This window comes from Ornithodoros turicata, chromosome 4, assembly GCF_037126465.1.
Source record: "Ornithodoros turicata isolate Travis chromosome 4, ASM3712646v1, whole genome shotgun sequence".
Lineage (NCBI taxonomy): Eukaryota > Metazoa > Arthropoda > Arachnida > Ixodida > Argasidae > Ornithodoros > Ornithodoros turicata.
In genome coordinates, this window is record NC_088204.1 from 45839366 (window position 1) to 45856191 (window position 16826).

General features: G+C 44.0%; 1 protein-coding gene across 1 annotated transcript in view; it reads left to right on the forward strand.

Moving 5' to 3' along the window:
- The window catches only part of LOC135391489 (DNA polymerase delta subunit 2-like), a 113008-nt gene extending 97548 nt beyond the window's left edge, over positions 1–15460 (forward strand). The window contains exon 9 of the mRNA XM_064621754.1: positions 15175–15460. Within this exon, the coding sequence (XP_064477824.1) occupies positions 15175–15296 (122 nt within the window). The 3' untranslated portion in view covers positions 15297–15460. The remainder of the gene's footprint in view (positions 1–15174) is intronic.
- The last annotated feature ends 1366 nt before the right edge of the window (positions 15461–16826 follow it).

Here is a 16826-nt window from a genome sequence, read left to right on the forward strand (position 1 = left end):
GTATGAAGTTTAGCAGAGAAAAGTCCAAGTGGATGAAGATCGGGAAAAACAGTATCAGCAACGAGGACACCGTAACCTTCATATTACAAAATTTTGAAATCAACGAGACTGACCAATATAAATATCTAGGAATCCTTCTGGAAAACAAGGTAAACTACCTGCAAAGGCATGAGCAATGAATAACAGCCACTATGAACAGGAAAATAGGCCATGTGTGGTGGCACCGCGCACGACATTCTTGCAACCCATACACCGTAGGGAAACTACTGTGGAAAACAGTAGCAGTGCCATGCGCCACATATGCCAACAAAGCCACAAGCTACAGCACCATCACTATGAAAACGCTTGAACGGCAACAGAAAATCGGTAAATGGATCCTAGGGGGTGGCTTGGCAGTGGCAAACGCCGCCATCGAGGGCAAGATGGCATGGTCAAGCTTTGATTACAGAGAAGCCCGGTCACAAACGGAGGAACATGAAAATGTTCAACAGTTGCTGCCTGCGTCGATCCCGTTGTATGAATGTGTGTATGAGTGATCAAAAATGTAAGAGTGAAAGGAGGATGAGTGAAAGAGTTTTTTCTTTCTTTTCCTTTCTTTCTTCCTGATTCGGCAGTCGAAGTGGCGTTCTAGTTAACTCTGCTTTGAACTGTACTTCCTGCAACTCACCAGAGAGGGTCCCGTGGATCCCTGGCTGCTGCTCATCCGGTGCTCCAAATGTTCTGTAGTGTGATGTATGCGGCCCGTTGATTTGCACAGCTTCCTTTGTTCCCCTGCTTTCTAATAATTATTATTAGTTATTTGCTCGCTCTGCCGGTTGCCGGTAGGAAGGTAATACCGGCAGCCTTTTGCCGGTATTTGTGGCTCAAGACCTTTCATATGGGCTTTTGCGGGGGTTTCCCTTCAACATTCCACTACAGCTTGAATAAATCTGGAGTGCAGACCCAACTTCGCAGTCGCCAGTAATTTTCTTAGTTATTCATTATTATTATTATTATTATCATCACTGTTATTCATTAAGTCTTGTGTTCGGAGGGGACAAGATCAGCGATTGTGCAAAGCTGTTGGTGGCTGTGTCGAGCCAGCTAGAACTTAGGCGGTATACAACCATCATGAGATCTCCGCCCGCAAAGAAGGGTTTGTCTGCGTCGATGTGTTTTCAAAGTAAGTGGCAGTCCAATCTGGTTGCTCCAATACGATCCAGTGTAGCGTTCATGCCTGTTTATAGCAATTTCTAGCATCAAATATCATACAGCCAGTCCCAGGAACATATGTTTCCTCGTATTATCTTATCATTATCTCTCTGTGAGAGTCCACCCCTCACCCACTTCCCTTTCCCGCGAGCCTTTCCTCCTTTCTCTCTATTCCACGTCCTTTCCCTCAGCCGGTATTTTTCACTACGGAAGGTGGCAACCCTACCTACACAGTGCCTGTACCCCAGTCACTCGCATGGAAAATATCTCTCTGTTCGGATCGGATCACTTCTTGAACGCGATCCACATTAAGAATACCTTTCCTTGGCAAACTTCACTTCTGAGTCAGGATTCCCGCACATCTCAGAACCGCTCACCCTTCCTCTTCTCCCTGACAAACAGAGGAATCATGTCCTTTGAAGTATCCCACTTTCGGTGGTTCCGGGCGCTCGGATGAAAAGAGCATTTGGGGGATATGGGTCACTGCCCCCCGCGTGCCCAGATCAACCGAAAGCCCAGAACCTCAGAATATTTTTTCTGAGGAAATGAGCTTTTGGTTGATTTGGGACGTCGGTGGAAATGGGCATTTGGAGGATATGAGCTGCTACCCTGGCACCGAAGGACAAAACAGGTGACGGCTACCATCCTGAGATTATCTCTGACCTTCAGGTTCGGACCATGGAAACGGGAATGGAACATGAAACAACCGCCGCCACAAACGGGAAGAAGGGACGCGCCCACCGCCGCAACAGCGCAACATGGGTTCGAAAAAGAAAAAAAATTGTGGCGTCCTTACCAAAAAAATAATGCAACATGTGTTTGTTGCAGCTAATAGACGACATGTCAAACTACCTTATGCAGCAAAAATTAATGAAATAAGTATTGCAGCAGCTGGCACAGATGGCGTCCAAGATGAGCAAATTAGCCGAGTTGCTTCTACTTACAGCCGTCTGCTCACTCTACCACAGAAGCTATATAAATGATATCTACACCATTCAATAGAGAATGATTTAGCGGTTCTAATGATCCTTCTTTCAAGCGAATGCGAGCACCCGCTCATGAACAATAAAAGTTCGAAATCGTACATTTTTTGCCGAAAGTGCTATGTCCGGGAATTTTTTCGTTGAGCCCCTTTAAAGTAGGACTCGCGTTACTTTTTCCGCATGCTGTCTTGAACCCATACTTTTTATCAGCCAAATTTTAAGGATGTGGTAAAACAAGAAGCGCGGTGCTAGGAGGTCAAAGTTGGGGAAAAATTCGAAGCAACGTTCCGCCTCTCTACATATATCGGAAACTGTTCATCGGATGGAGCTCGATTTTGTTGCATTTGTCATCAATCGAGATGCTATCTAATATATTTTTTTTTTGTGGAAATTAAAAATTGTCAATTTTCCACCCTGGTCGATTTAAAATGGAACTACCCACCTGTACATAGCACTAGAAATCATCCAACACAATGCTTTAAACTCCAGGTGTCCGTCCAATGACGATATGGAGGAATGACGTCTAGTGTTCATGAGAAGAATCCCACACCTGATAACATTGCGTGCATTCCATATGTTCGCGGCCTATCGGAAGCTGTGCGAAGGATTTTAAAGCCGCTAGGCATACACAGCATTTAAACCCATCAGAACACTGCATAATAGTTTATGCCACCCCAAAGACTGCGTGCCCCACATGGAAGAATCTCGCATTGTATATACAGGGTGTCCCAGAAAACGTGTCATTGAATTATAATAAAAAAACTACACCACCTAGAATCATGCGGTCAACGGCATTTGTTAGTACTATGTTTTTGCCACCTCCTCATGTGAATGTCGTGGAACGTAAGGTTAATTATGTAAATTTTTGCGAGCTTGAGTCGGAAATTTTCCAAGTAAAGGTGACTTTTTTTTACCCCACCAATGTGAAGAACGTGTCTAACTTACACAAATTAAGGATAATTGAGAGGGATATTCAGGAGCTATCCCATCGGAAAAAATTGCCGAACATCATGCTCTACGGAGCTCCCACAGGATAGCGCACGATGAATTTGTCAGCTCCATCTTTGTCAGTCCGACTAGAGTGACTCTAAGTCCGACGAAAGGAGGTTTGAAACCCAGCCCACCCCGGCATCGCAAAAAGAGATAACACAGGCATGACTTATCGCGTCCGACTTTCGCTGGGATAATGCTTTCCCTCTTTTAATTTTAGGAACTGCTACTTTTTCTACTATCACTCTGTGGGCTGGCTTTGGAACCTCCTTTCGTCGGACTGTGAGCATTTGCGCTCAAAAAGTCATCGTGCGTTATGGTCCGGTGCTCCAGAAAGCATGACGTTCGGCTATTTTTTGTGATGGGATAGCTCATGAATATCACTGTCAATTATCATGAATCTGAGTGAATTCGGCAAGCTCTTCATATTGGTAGAGTAAAAAATTGACCTTCACTTGGCAAATTTCCGAGTTCAGTTCGCAAATATTTACATAATTAAACTTACGATACATGACATTCACATCAGGAGGTGGCAAAATCCTAATAAGAACAAATGCCGTTAGCCGTATGATTCTAGGTGGCATAGTTTTTTTTTATTATAATTCAATGACACGTTTTCTGGGACACCCTGTGGATTGGAATGTGAACAGTGCAGTGCCTGCTACATGGGAGAAACTGGACGAAAGAAAGCCACGAGACTGAAAGAACATCAGGAACGGATATCAAAACCACCGGCAGTGAATCATGGCAGGAATTTGTCGAGCACATGCTAAAAACAGTCATTCTTTCGATTTTCACACTGGACCGCGGCACACGAGCGTGGATGGGGGGTAAGGAATTTTTTTAGAATCTTGGCATATTGGTGTCTGCCCATTTCTTCGAATGCCGTTTCATCGATGCCTGACCAAAGTTAGGTCACGAGAGCTTTTTACGTATCTCACACGTTGGGGAGACAGATAAAGATTAAAGGTGGTGGCGTCCCCGTAAGTACACTGGAATCCTGGTACATATGCAGTGACTCGTCGTTCTGTAATGCCAACTGCCACCCCCTTCCGGAACTATACTTACTTAAATAGCCCCTGTTTCTTATTCCTTCCTCATTCTGTTCCTTACTGATGATGTCTTCCGTATGGAGGACAAAACGTCTAAGTAAACCTGTTATTCTGTTGTGTATACCTGGTGTGCTATATTTTTTTATCATGACAAATGCTAGCTTTTGGAACATATTTGCATGATTTTTTTGTATCACACCTTGTATAACACCTTGTATCATGACAACATTGGTTCCTTGTGAATGTATCTGCACATATAAAGAGCATTTTTGAAAGTTTCCTCTACTAAACTGGTGTATCACAGTATCATTGACGTCCCCTGCTGGAAATAGTCCTATTCGAAATAGCCTAGAAATCTAGTTCATTCTCACTCAAGGTGATTCAAAATTTCCAATTCACAATCGACAATTTTGGACATACACCATATTGAAAACAACAGGAATTTAGTGTGTCGCAATGAGAAAGCATTAAGTGTTAGTGTAGTCCATTTGGAACCACACTCAGTAATACTAATTAGGCACAGAAAATCAGTGTATTGTTTGCATGTGTATATGGGTTGTTTGTTTCTAATTCGTTACATAATTTTTATAAGAACTAGCAGAACAAATTAGATGTCTTTTTTGCGGTTGTGTTATATGGACAGGGGAACATTCTTTCGAAGAAATTACGCAACTACAAGGTCACAAATTACCTAAAAGTAATTAACTAACTCTTTAATTGGGGGATTTCGCGCAAAAGCGAGATAACCGAACGGGAGATATTCCTCGTTGAAAGCCGTTCGTGTTCTTAAACGCGCACGTGTGTTAAAACATCCATCGCTGAATTTTGCTATGCAAATGAGCCGGAACCAGAACTACGCACTCTTTGAGCACAGAAAGAGCTACAGGCAATCCACGTGAGAGGGCCACGTGCTTTGGAGTGATGGAGCTGGAGCCAGGAGGACCCTGCCAGCTCACTCTTCCACATGCGTTTTTTATGGCGCACAATTTGACGCTTTTTCTCAGCAATCAACTGTCAAATTTTGATACTTATGGTATCGTTGGAAAGGGCACGACAGGATCTGGGGTGTCTAGGGCAGTGAATTTTAGAATTTGAGTTAGGCTTCTTGTGGACACCCTTGAAACCTTGATCTTCAAATAACTGAGAACAGTTTCAAAATTCCGAGCCCCACATGTTATAGATCTTGTCGCCCCTTCCCAGTACGGCCACTCGCATTAAAATCTGACCGCTGGTTACGGAGAAAAAGCTTCAAATATGCGCCATACAGAATGCATGTGGGTAGAGGGAGCTGGTATGCACTCTTAAAGGTCAGCCTCAGGGGTACCTTGACTGTTTGAAACTGATATTCTAGGAGCCCATATCGAACTGTGTCTGAAACCACCCTTCATTTCCAGAAAATGGCCCCATATTTTAAATAATCGTCAATTAACCATCCTAAAACATACACGGGGCCGCCATTTTTATGACGGAATTGGTTTAGGCGGTCATAGACCCTTTTCAAAAATGAGCGCCACCTGTTGCGCTTTCGTCGAACTGAGCTGCGCCGGCCATGTTGCGGGAGAAGCCGACGCAGCAGCAGACTGCAGACTAAATCAACCTATGAGCTGTTGTGAATTTATCTTTCTTTTTCTCTTCGTTGAAATGTGTAAATTAATTATGTAAAAAAGTACACATTTGAAACTTTCTTTTCAAGTGTTTATTTGTTTTGTACTTGACAACTAGAAAATATAGGCAATAGTGTTTGAAAATCAACATGTGTCAGCTTAGGCTACACAACAAAATCGACCCACATGTCCCTGAAATTTCCATTTGCCTGAGAACTTGGATGTTTTTCTCGTGATTTCTGTTTAGTGAATCAGCGATAAAACTTGGGCGGGTTGGTAGGACACATAACTAGTAGGTAAACTACATTTTTCAAACTACATTGGTGCTATGATGTAGTTACACTAGTAGTTAAACTGCAAAATGTAGTTGCCGCCCTGTAGTAAAGATGAGCTTCTGTGAAGCAACTATGCCACAGCAGACCAAAGGCAGACACGTCATCACGAACAGTGCATCTGAGTCAAACAGATCAGCGACACGTAGGGATCATTTCCTTTTACATCCTTTTTCTTACCTTCGTAGCACGATGCCTTGATGAAGTACATACCTTGCTGTATATAATAATGTTTCTTTGTTTGTAAGGAAAAACGAACGAACGATCGAATTAACTCACTGTTCACAGTGTAAAGCGGCCCAAATATGCTCCTGTCAAAATCTGAATTCTCCGAAATGTGAACACGCAGGCTGCGAGCCAAATACTATCTTCACTCCCCTTGTGTACAAACTGCTCAATGTAAAAGTTGTAACTTGTGAAATTTCGCTGTGACAAGCCAAACCACGCCATGCTTTCTTCCGAAAGTTGTGGCAACTTAGATAGATCGGTCACCCATCCAGCCACGAGGAACATTTTCACAGACATGACGAAAAAGAAAGAAAGAAAGGAAAAAAAACAAAAAAAAACAGGCACGTATATCATGCGTCGAGAATTGAATCGCGTACACCGTTCTTGCCACCCGTAGGCGCGTGCGTGTGTCTGATGCGCTCCGTCTCCCGCAACATGGCAGCCGCAGCTGCCCACAGCCGCTAGGTGGCAGTATTTCGAAACAGGTCTATGCTACTGACGTAAGAGATATGAGTGTACTTCAAGACATCCTTCCCTCTCTGCAGAGCATACGGGAATGTAGTCAAGCGATGGTAGCAGGGAGCGTCTGCTCGATCGACGTAGCCTTTTTGATTCCAGTGTTCCTTTTTTATTTGTGGAATGGTATGCCAACGCCAAAACACGTCGTTGATACCACCTGTGCGCCTAGGCTTCGTGCAATTATGCTGTCGCCTTGCCGGCCTGCGACTAACTGCGAAGAGCACCATGAACGTCACGTATTATCTACTGAGCTGTACTACGCCTACATACGAAAGATCTTTTTGTTGTAATTGTAGCTATCTTTGATAAAGTAAGTCAATTGCTTGCATAGCTGCAAGACTTCGCTCTCGTATCATAACCACTGCATCACTTGCTGCTTGCGAAGTCACACACTACGTACATCTCTCTCTCTCTCTCCTGGCGTACTGTTTCTGGCGTCTGACGTTCCAGGAACAGTAATTAATCATGTGAACGAGTTGTATTTGGCAACCACATGATATAGAATACACATACACACTGTAGGTACGTACGTAAGAATTAGGCATGTATGAGAGGTCCAGCAGCAGGTTCTTGCGTATTCGCAGAAATTATACATTGTGGAGAGAGCAAGCACCAGACACACGCACAAACAAGATACTTACGTGAAGACGTACATGGCTTTTGAGAGCTAAAGACAGGACAAAAAGAAGAAAAAGAAAGAAAGGCGTAACACATTGTACAGTACAAGTACACAGTGAAAGTGTAATTATCATTAATAATTATTATTATTAATTATCAGCACTTGAGTAGTTCTGTGGTCAGTCTTACAGCCAAAATGATCATCTGTGAGAGGTGTCACAACGCCATTATCCCACATTAACGTAAAAAAACGCGAAAGAACGCTCTTGGTCAGCAAAGTCAAGTATACTTGACTTTGAAAGGAACACACAGTACAATTGAACCTCTGTATGCAATAAGGGGATAAGTCGACTTATCCTCTTTTTACTATTTTTGTTGCAATGACATCTACATACCAGTATGCACCTGCCAACGAAAGTTTAGGACCTTATTGCGATTTGTTTGCCCGCTACAGCATGGTAAAAAACGGGAAATGCATGTGTGTCAATGGGACGGACAATCATATCAGGCCCCTTTTCTCATTTTGGGGTTCCTTATTGCATACAGAGGTTCAGTTATTTTAAATGATTTATTTCAGTGCGAGGAGTAGAACAAGCAGCAACATTTCTTTCCTTTTTCATGAGCTGAGACAATGTTCACGCATAAGAGCGGGGCGAAACGTCGAACTGGCCACAAATTTGGTTGTGTAATGACACATCCATGAAGCATAATCGTCAAAACTACGCACTATGACAATGAAAAAATGGCTAGGAAGCAAGCAAGCTGGTGAAGATGATGCATAATGTAAAAACCCCGAGACTAGGGAACACGAAGGGACAGACACAACACGAAGTCTCAAACACAGCTCAACGAAGACATGAAGTCTCAAACGAGCTGTGTTTGAGACTTCGTGTTGTGTCTGTCCCTTCGTGTTCCCTAGTTTCGGGGTTTTTACGTTATTGCTATCGCCGCGTCATCGGAATTTAGCTTACCGGCCAGTCTCAAGGTCGAGGCTCAAAGTTGTGACGACCACACGTGCCCTTACCGAGCGCCAATGTTGCGCCATCTCTTACGCGAGAGCAGAGGCTTCAAGGCCGTAGCTCTACCGGAAGAAGCAGACGACAGCGGCTCACATATCCCGATCCAAGCGCTACCGATGCGCCATCTATTAGGCAAGAGCAGAGGCCGCAGCGCTCCGCCTCCCGAGCCCTCCTATTGGTGCGCCATTTGGAGGCGGAGCCTCCCTCGCTCTTGGTCAGCAAAGTCAAGGATAGTCGTTGAGACTGGTTCAGGCAGCTGCTACGACCCGCCTCCGAGGCGAACTGGCCGTGAACACAGAACATGTTGCCGATTCGTGGACAGGCTTTTGCGAACAGGCCGAGGCGACAGGCAACTGCAAAATTTGCAAACAAGCTTCGCCATGAAATATGTTTTAATTTGACCTGGAGGCAAGATTGTGTCTAACTGTTAACACAGAATCCTACGAGACATTTAACATAGCCGTTGACTGTCAGCACGGTTACCAGGGCACGTTTTCCTTTTTGAACTTCTTCTTCGTCAGAACATACCTCCGTTGACATTTTACGAGCTGCTGAGTACCGAACAATCCATAACGCTGTGTGTGTCGCGTAATCTCTTCCTCTATTGCTGACAATTTTCCTTTTGCCACATTTGAAGTGATTTTACCGGCAGATACACAACGTTGTTGTTGTCCAAACCAAAACCATGCACCCACATGGTCCCGTGGGGTGTTTCCTCCTCGCCGTTCACAGTTGGCTGAGAGAATTGGATGACGATGACGTAAGCCTGCTTCAAAGGCATATATCCAGCGGTCACGCCCTGCTATTTTTGTCTGATAACTGCGCCCCCGTTGTACTGAATAGGGTTAAAAGTGAACGTGTGTTCGATTCTGAGGGATCATGAGAACGGTTTCCTGCAGAGTACTCGTAATTCGCGAAAATCGTTTCATGGTCCCTTTAAAAGAAGCCACCGAGTAATGGTGAATGAGGTGCCGAAAACCAAAAATCCTAGGTATGAGACTGCTTGTGCACGTTCACTGAAGTCCTTCTGTTGTCCATTTGCAGTTTGCAGAGTCTTCAGTAATTCATTTACTGTATCGCTTGTGGTGAGCTTGTGTATCCTCTTGCTTCTGGACAGGGTCTCATGAACAGCCACCACAAACACAGATTGAGCACAGCTCCAGTAAGCTCCTGGGCATAGCCTAACATGAAAATTAGCATTATTAGAATGCCTAAAACAGACACAACCGGCCTGCACAGTGAAGGAACAATGCAATTTCAGATTGCAGTAGTTTTCCCGCATGCATTGTTCTTGTGTAGATACAATATGAGGCACACAGATAAAGTAGAAGTGGTGCTCTGATATCTTAGATACATGACCGAAAAGCAGCATTGAGGCAAGGAAACTTCTAGTGCACAAAATGACAGGATGTCCTTGAGAAGAGGACGTGCATGCATCCACTATCCCCTCCGATTGTTCCAGTGTTTCAATTCCTGTAAGTGAGGAATGTAGAACGATTGCTTAGTAACCCTTGCTAGCTTTCAATATTGTAAATCACCTTCATGGAGCCAAAGCTACTCTCCAATGTCTCGATGTGCACATGTTGCATGAAGACCATGATTCTCATGAATATGTGAAGCAACGCCATGATTCAAATATGCATGATAATATCGTGAGCCACTTTACCAGGACCAACTTCCCATTATCATTGCTTGTCCATGCGCACAAGTAGAGGTGTCTTACAAAACTGTGGCACCATTTTTATAGCACCGGGTGTTCCTTCACCAGTGCAGCTGCATGTATCTGTTTCCTGGAGTCTGAGCAAGGAGAAGCAGAGATTATAATTATACCAGTTAAGGCTGTCACAACTTAAAAAATGTGCAAAAAGCATCCATACATTTAAGCTACAAATGTGATCTATAATATTAACAGCAAAAGCTTACCCCCAAATGTGCCCCTTCTAATCAGGGGTCGAAACAGGAACTGAACCGTAACCGAAAACCGCAAAAAAAGTTATTTTTGGCCGAACCGCACCGTAAGCATTTATCTCCCATTGAATGAACTAAAAACTATGATGCGGTAACCGGTTCGGCAGACGGTCAAAACGCCTATACCTTCCCACTCGACTGCCGCCCACCAGCTCCCTGCATCGCTCGGAGTCTTGCCGAATTCATGGAGCGGACAAATTGATAAACCAAGACATGGTGAGTTCATGCACCTCCTACAGCATCACCTCCAAAAGGTTCACAACATCCTTGTACATCACACACACATCCCAGGTGTTAACAAAAATGTGCTACACGCCGGCTACACTTTGTTGTCTCGGCTGCTTCCTTTCATTCAGCGGCGCTGTGTGAAGGCTATGTAAATTTTTTCTTACCTACATCCCAGTGACATCCCAAGCAACGTGGACAACAAGCGATCACGGGAAATGTGTTGCTAGGTTGGTGTGTGGTCCAGAGCATGGCGCAAAGCTCCGGCACCAGCTCGACACGGTTACATCTCATTTCGCCTATTCTCATTTTGCCTAATCCGGATTATCGGATTTAAGAGGCGGGAGGGGTGAGTGGCATTAGGCGAAATGGGACTGCTGTGCAATCTCATTAGGAGAAACGGGACTGTCGACAAGTGGGCGTTACTTACATGCCCCGGCCCGATAGTAACGTCTGCAAGAAATGAATGCGCTCGTCCGACGACAATCTTACATTTACAACCCCTTACATTTGCAAACGAAGGTGTGTGCGATACCATAAATAATAAAATGAATCGATTATTGTCGAGTAAAACGTTTTTGTTGATTCATGGACGGGTGAATGGATGAATGTTTAACATAAAACAGAGAAGTTTCCATACAGACTGGACACAGAAACACTACACTCTAAAAACTGAATTTCACCGCATAGCACGATCTGCGCCAACCAATTGCCACGTATGATAGTGTTTTCTCTCCTGATTCGAAGGCAGTGGGGGGCATACGCCTTATTGTGTCAATTTGGAGATATGATAATTGACACAAAAATGCGTACGTCTCCCTCTCTCCTCGAGTCAGAGGCGATAACCGTATCATTCGTGGCAATGGTTGATGCAGTGCGGTGTAGTGGAGTTTTGAGAGTGTACCACTTTGCAAAATCACTAGCAGGGACACAGGTTTTCCGTGCGGTTCAGGGAATTCGACTTGGAATGATGAAAATTAGAGGCAGATTTTTGGATTTTCTCTCTCTTAAAAGAGAGAGAGAGAAAGAAAACTCTACTCGTGAATAGAGCGGAAGGAACACGAAGGCATGACGAAGGGTACGCTGTGACAAACCAGATGGCCGTGACGTGGTCGCTGTGCATGATCTGTGACGGACCTCATTGGTTTAGCACACAGATACGAAATCTGACAGGTAAAGTGACTTTTGGTAGCATGCTTGGATAGAACTAGCAAAGAGATAAAGTTGTTATGTGGAGATGCGTAATTAACTTTAACTTCCCGACAAATAATAATAAATTTCTTGCAATTGCTTTTCAGGAAGTACTAAAAAATGCATTTAACGCAATGCTATGCTTGAATAAAACCAACAAGGTTGTAAAGTTATGTGAAAGTGCGAAAAGGACTTTTGGCAGCACATTAGTGGAACTCCTTCTTTCATTACGTGACACGGATCTGTAGGCTTAGTTGGACTGTCTTCAGCATATACAGTAAAACCCGCGGATAGCGATATCGCGTATAACGATATCCCTCATAAAACTATTGTTTATGATTTTACCGTCAAAATATACATTGTTTCTATGAGGAAACGACCCGCGTATAGCGATGGAGACCGCGGTTCCGAGTACGCGTATAACGATATTGGGCGCTGTCCCGTGCGCGTAACCTCGCGGCGAAAATCGCCGCAATAACATACGAATTTCACGGGGTAGCGGAAAAAATTCGTAAAATATGAAATTCACATCAAAAGAATTAAACCAAAATAAAAATTGAGGCTAGAAAATAGACAGCGACTGTTCATTTTCCAATACTGTCAGTGAAAGAGGTAGGTGGTAACGCTTTTTTGTTTCCGTATTTGGCCAATGCTGCTCAAATTCACGAGATGATTCAAAAGGCCTAGCACATGCTTTCCACCCGCGAGTTGCGCGACAGTGTTCTAAAGCGAACTTCTCGTAAAGCACACAGGCGTTAGGTGAAGCAGACTTGCGGAATGGTGACGTGTAGTGTTGCCAGAAGTTGTCCTGCTATGTTCCCTGGTTCCCTCCACGAGTTCTAATCGCTGCTTTCCCAAGCCAGTGCGATGTCACACAGCGTCGCGTTTTTTTTAGCATCTGTTTCTTTTTCTTTTGCTACACGCGGGGTGAGGCGCGATTTTTCGGGGACGCGCTATTTACGTCATCCCTCGTTTAATGATCTATCCCGTATAACGATGGAATTGGCGATTACCGTCAATATCGTTATACGTGGTTTCACTGTATTAGACAAAATGGGACCCCCTTGAGCTGGAACTTGGTTCACTCCCTAAGGGATTGCAAGATAATCCGCTTAAAAGCATTAGGCAAAATGGGAGTAGGCGAAGTGGGAAGACACGCTCGACACCGACCGCCGAACCAAGAGACGCGACCTCTCTTTTGTTTTTTAGAAATTGGCGATAGTTTTTTGCACAGGAGTTCAGTGGTATGCATACGCCATTTCCCAGCACTTTTCGGTACGGTAAAGGATGGTCTGCACTGAAATGCATGGTTCTTTGAGCGTAGAGGCGAGGGTGTAAGAGGAAGGAAGGAGGATCAAGCAGTTGCCAGAACCTGATGTTAGTACCTCTCACATGTGGTACACTGACTAGCATACATAAACCGGTTCGAACCGATTAATATCGGTTCAAACCACTATTTTGGTTGCGCTGAACCAGAACCAAAACGATAACCTTGAACCGGAACTTGAACAGAACCCCAAAAAATAACGCTTTCGTGCCTTGCCTCTAATAGGAAATATGTTGTCAAACAACACAACATACACAAGCTGCACTGCACATGTGTGTTATGGCTGTGTGCACTACAAATAAATGTAACATTACCTCTTGCAACATGCAGTACGTCGAAGCGATGATTCACAGATGAATGAGTGAGGTCAGGGTACTTGAGCACCTTTTGAAGGCCTGCTGGTTGTTGGAGTCAACTTCGGCGAACTAGAACACAATGGAATTCGTGGCACGTGATAACCTTACATTACAGCTTGAACACACAGCACTCACAGACAGAGCCCGGCTTTTAAAGAGGAGCAATAATGCTGCCATCTAAGTGGGATATGGTGCAATTCCATGGTTGGAAAAAGGCTGAGCGTGATCATACAGAAGTGAAGACAGTACAGACAACAGGAACCCTCAAGTTGTTGCTGTAACTGTTTCGTCTTTTCTCTGCCCAGGTGACTCCAAATTCATATAATTTTGCAACCAACTTCTCTGAGAAACTGAGTAATTTTACGTACAACCATGGTCTATAGGGTCTCAACAGCCCCATATTTGTTGTTCACATGTTCATATCGTGTTAAAGCCATAGAGCAAGTTCGTGCGGACACTTACCTGCAACTTGGCTCCTTGGTGCTATGCTCTTTGTCGTCGTCGTCGACCGAGGCAGGTGCCGCATCACTTTTCAGCGATTTTCTGAGTCCAAATCGGGCGTCATGTGAACGACCTCGTAACATTCTGATGCAAAATGCTTCGAGCACACAGGACTGTTGCCTTGATAAGTTCAGAGCACTGGTTTCGTACCATCCAATCACGCACAAAATGAACTCGAACTTGGTATGAAACATCTTGGCGTACCTGCTCGTACGGCGAGGAGCACGGCACAATTCTCTCACACCACAAGGTGACACCTTAGACAAAGTAGTGTGTACTGACCAGCCGAACGAAAACGATGATCATCAGATAGACGAGTTCAGAAGATCCCAGTGCTCTTTGCGCATACATTGCATCCTGGGCTCTTGCTGTGCGGGGGAACGAAGAATTATCCTTCACAAGGAAAAAATTACATTTTACATTATGTACTACGTATTATTATTCCGTTTTACATCATGCATAATCCTTCACGTTTGGCTTTCGCTGACCTTGACATGTCGTGGACAATGGACCGGTAAGGGAGAAATCGGAACAGTTTGGAGACCACCAGTTTCTTTGGTATTAGTATACTCCCACAGTTCAAAGCGGCGCTAAGCACTCTTGGATTTTCTGAACTCGTCTATTGAAATGAAGAGAACAGAGCTCATGGAGGTTGTATGTACGGGCGACTCTCTATTTCGCTTTCAGCCTGATGATTGCTGGGATTGCGAAACAGCGAGCAAGTAAACAATCTAGAAGAGCCAAAGTGAAAGCGTCACTGGCTTTAGCAGACGATCAGACGGCAAACCAAAAAATCGATTTCCTCGTAAATACAGGGTATTTGTCCAAACTATTTTGGAGGTACATTCAGTAAGCACCACCACCAGCGTGCCTACTCGCTTTTGTTGTGATCTGTGACAATGCGTTTCCTCCGGAGCTGACCTTTAAGCCGTTTGGGTAATCCGTCTACGTTGGCCCCTTTCACAACAACATATTGGAGGCAGCCTATCTACCAACTGTGGCTGCACAGTGTGGCTTTATTGTAGACTGCTAACCTATACCAATAATTCTTTTGTGCTTTTACTTTCCAGGTGATGAGGGTCAGGAAGTTTTACTTGTGACAGTGCCCAAGTTCTGCGAGTCTCTCAGTTGCGTCTGGATAAACCTTCAGTCATTGGAATGCCAGCCAATGGTTTTTGAGGCCGACTTATGATCATTACTTGGAAGGTTATATTTGCTGTTCCATATTAAATTGTTGACACAGACCATCACTGATTGAGCAACACACACACACAGAAAGAATTTTATTTTGCAGAGCTGTCGTTACAGTTGTTTTTGTGTAAGGTGAATGACATTCAATAAACGTTATGAACGACATTTGACTGAGCAGTACCGCATGGAATGCTGTCGACAATTTTCTGCTGTGTTGTACAATGCTGTTGACTTTTGAAGACAGGGCAGATTGCAGGGTGTCGATTGCATGTGCCATGACTCAATGACCTAGACTGTAACTATGGCTTCGATGAGATGCAACATGCTGCGAGCTGTGGTGGAAAACCCATGCAGGAACTCTGATAAGACGGTTAATTGAACTATATTGCTCCACTGAAAGCAAAGGCTCTGGTATCGTCATTAGCGCTGATCGAGATATAAGGCACCCCATGTCTTCCCCTAGAGGAGAGACCAACATACGCGGCCCTGCTTCCTGGTTACTCAACCATTTGGTTCCATTTGGCAGTCGCATAATTCGTTATCCTGAACGACACGTTCAGCCGGCTAGTGTTGTTAAAGGGATCGCGTTCGTCCTGGTCGATTCTGGAACTATAGTGCTGTTTGATCACTGATGATAACGCCGAAAATCCGATGCGAATTGATGGCAGTATTCCTGTGCAGTTTAATGTAGCACATGACAAGAGTAGACGACACATGTTGAGAGTATTCTGGAATTCCCTCTCTGGAAAATCACGAAAACGTCATACAACAAACATGTTGTGTGACCGTTCATAGATGAAAGGAAGACACATTAGAGGGATAGAGCAAGTTCGAAAGCATTGAATGCAGGAGCCAGTCATTTCAGTTTAAAATGTCTTCTATTCGAAACGAGTTTTGAATTCCTACACACTTCAACAGGTACAAACTAAGCAACTGACAAGTTTTAAAGTGCATAAGGTTTAACCTACTTATTTTTTGCAATGAGTGAGAGAAAATATTGTGTTCCTCAGGAGCACGCATAGCAATACGCAGGAGTGCCTCAAGTGAAGCATGATCTCTACCCAAGCATAGTTTTGTAAATTGTGTTTCCAACTGGTGAACAGATTTATGTAGACAAGATATGGCACAGTATATACAAATAATATACACTTGTATGTGACAGCAGTAAGTGTAACCAAGAAAGTCGCAAAAGCAGGGTACATGACATCGTGTAAGAAAGATTAATGTTTATATCTTACGTTATCCTGAAAAAAAAAAAGAAAGAAACTGCTACAAAAGATGTTCATGGTTATATGAAGATTGTCGCACTACTAATGCAATTAAAAACTGGAATGATGCATTGTAGCAAAATAAATTTGACCAAGAAAAGGAAAACAATATTTCATAATGGTAGTCATCACTTGTATTCAAGCATGTTTGGCAACTTGATCACCACAAACTCCTCCTCGTTTAGTGCCATGCGCATACATCTATATGTCAACACTTCAGGTGAACATACCCCTGTTTGCTGCGAAACAGGGCATACTGTTAG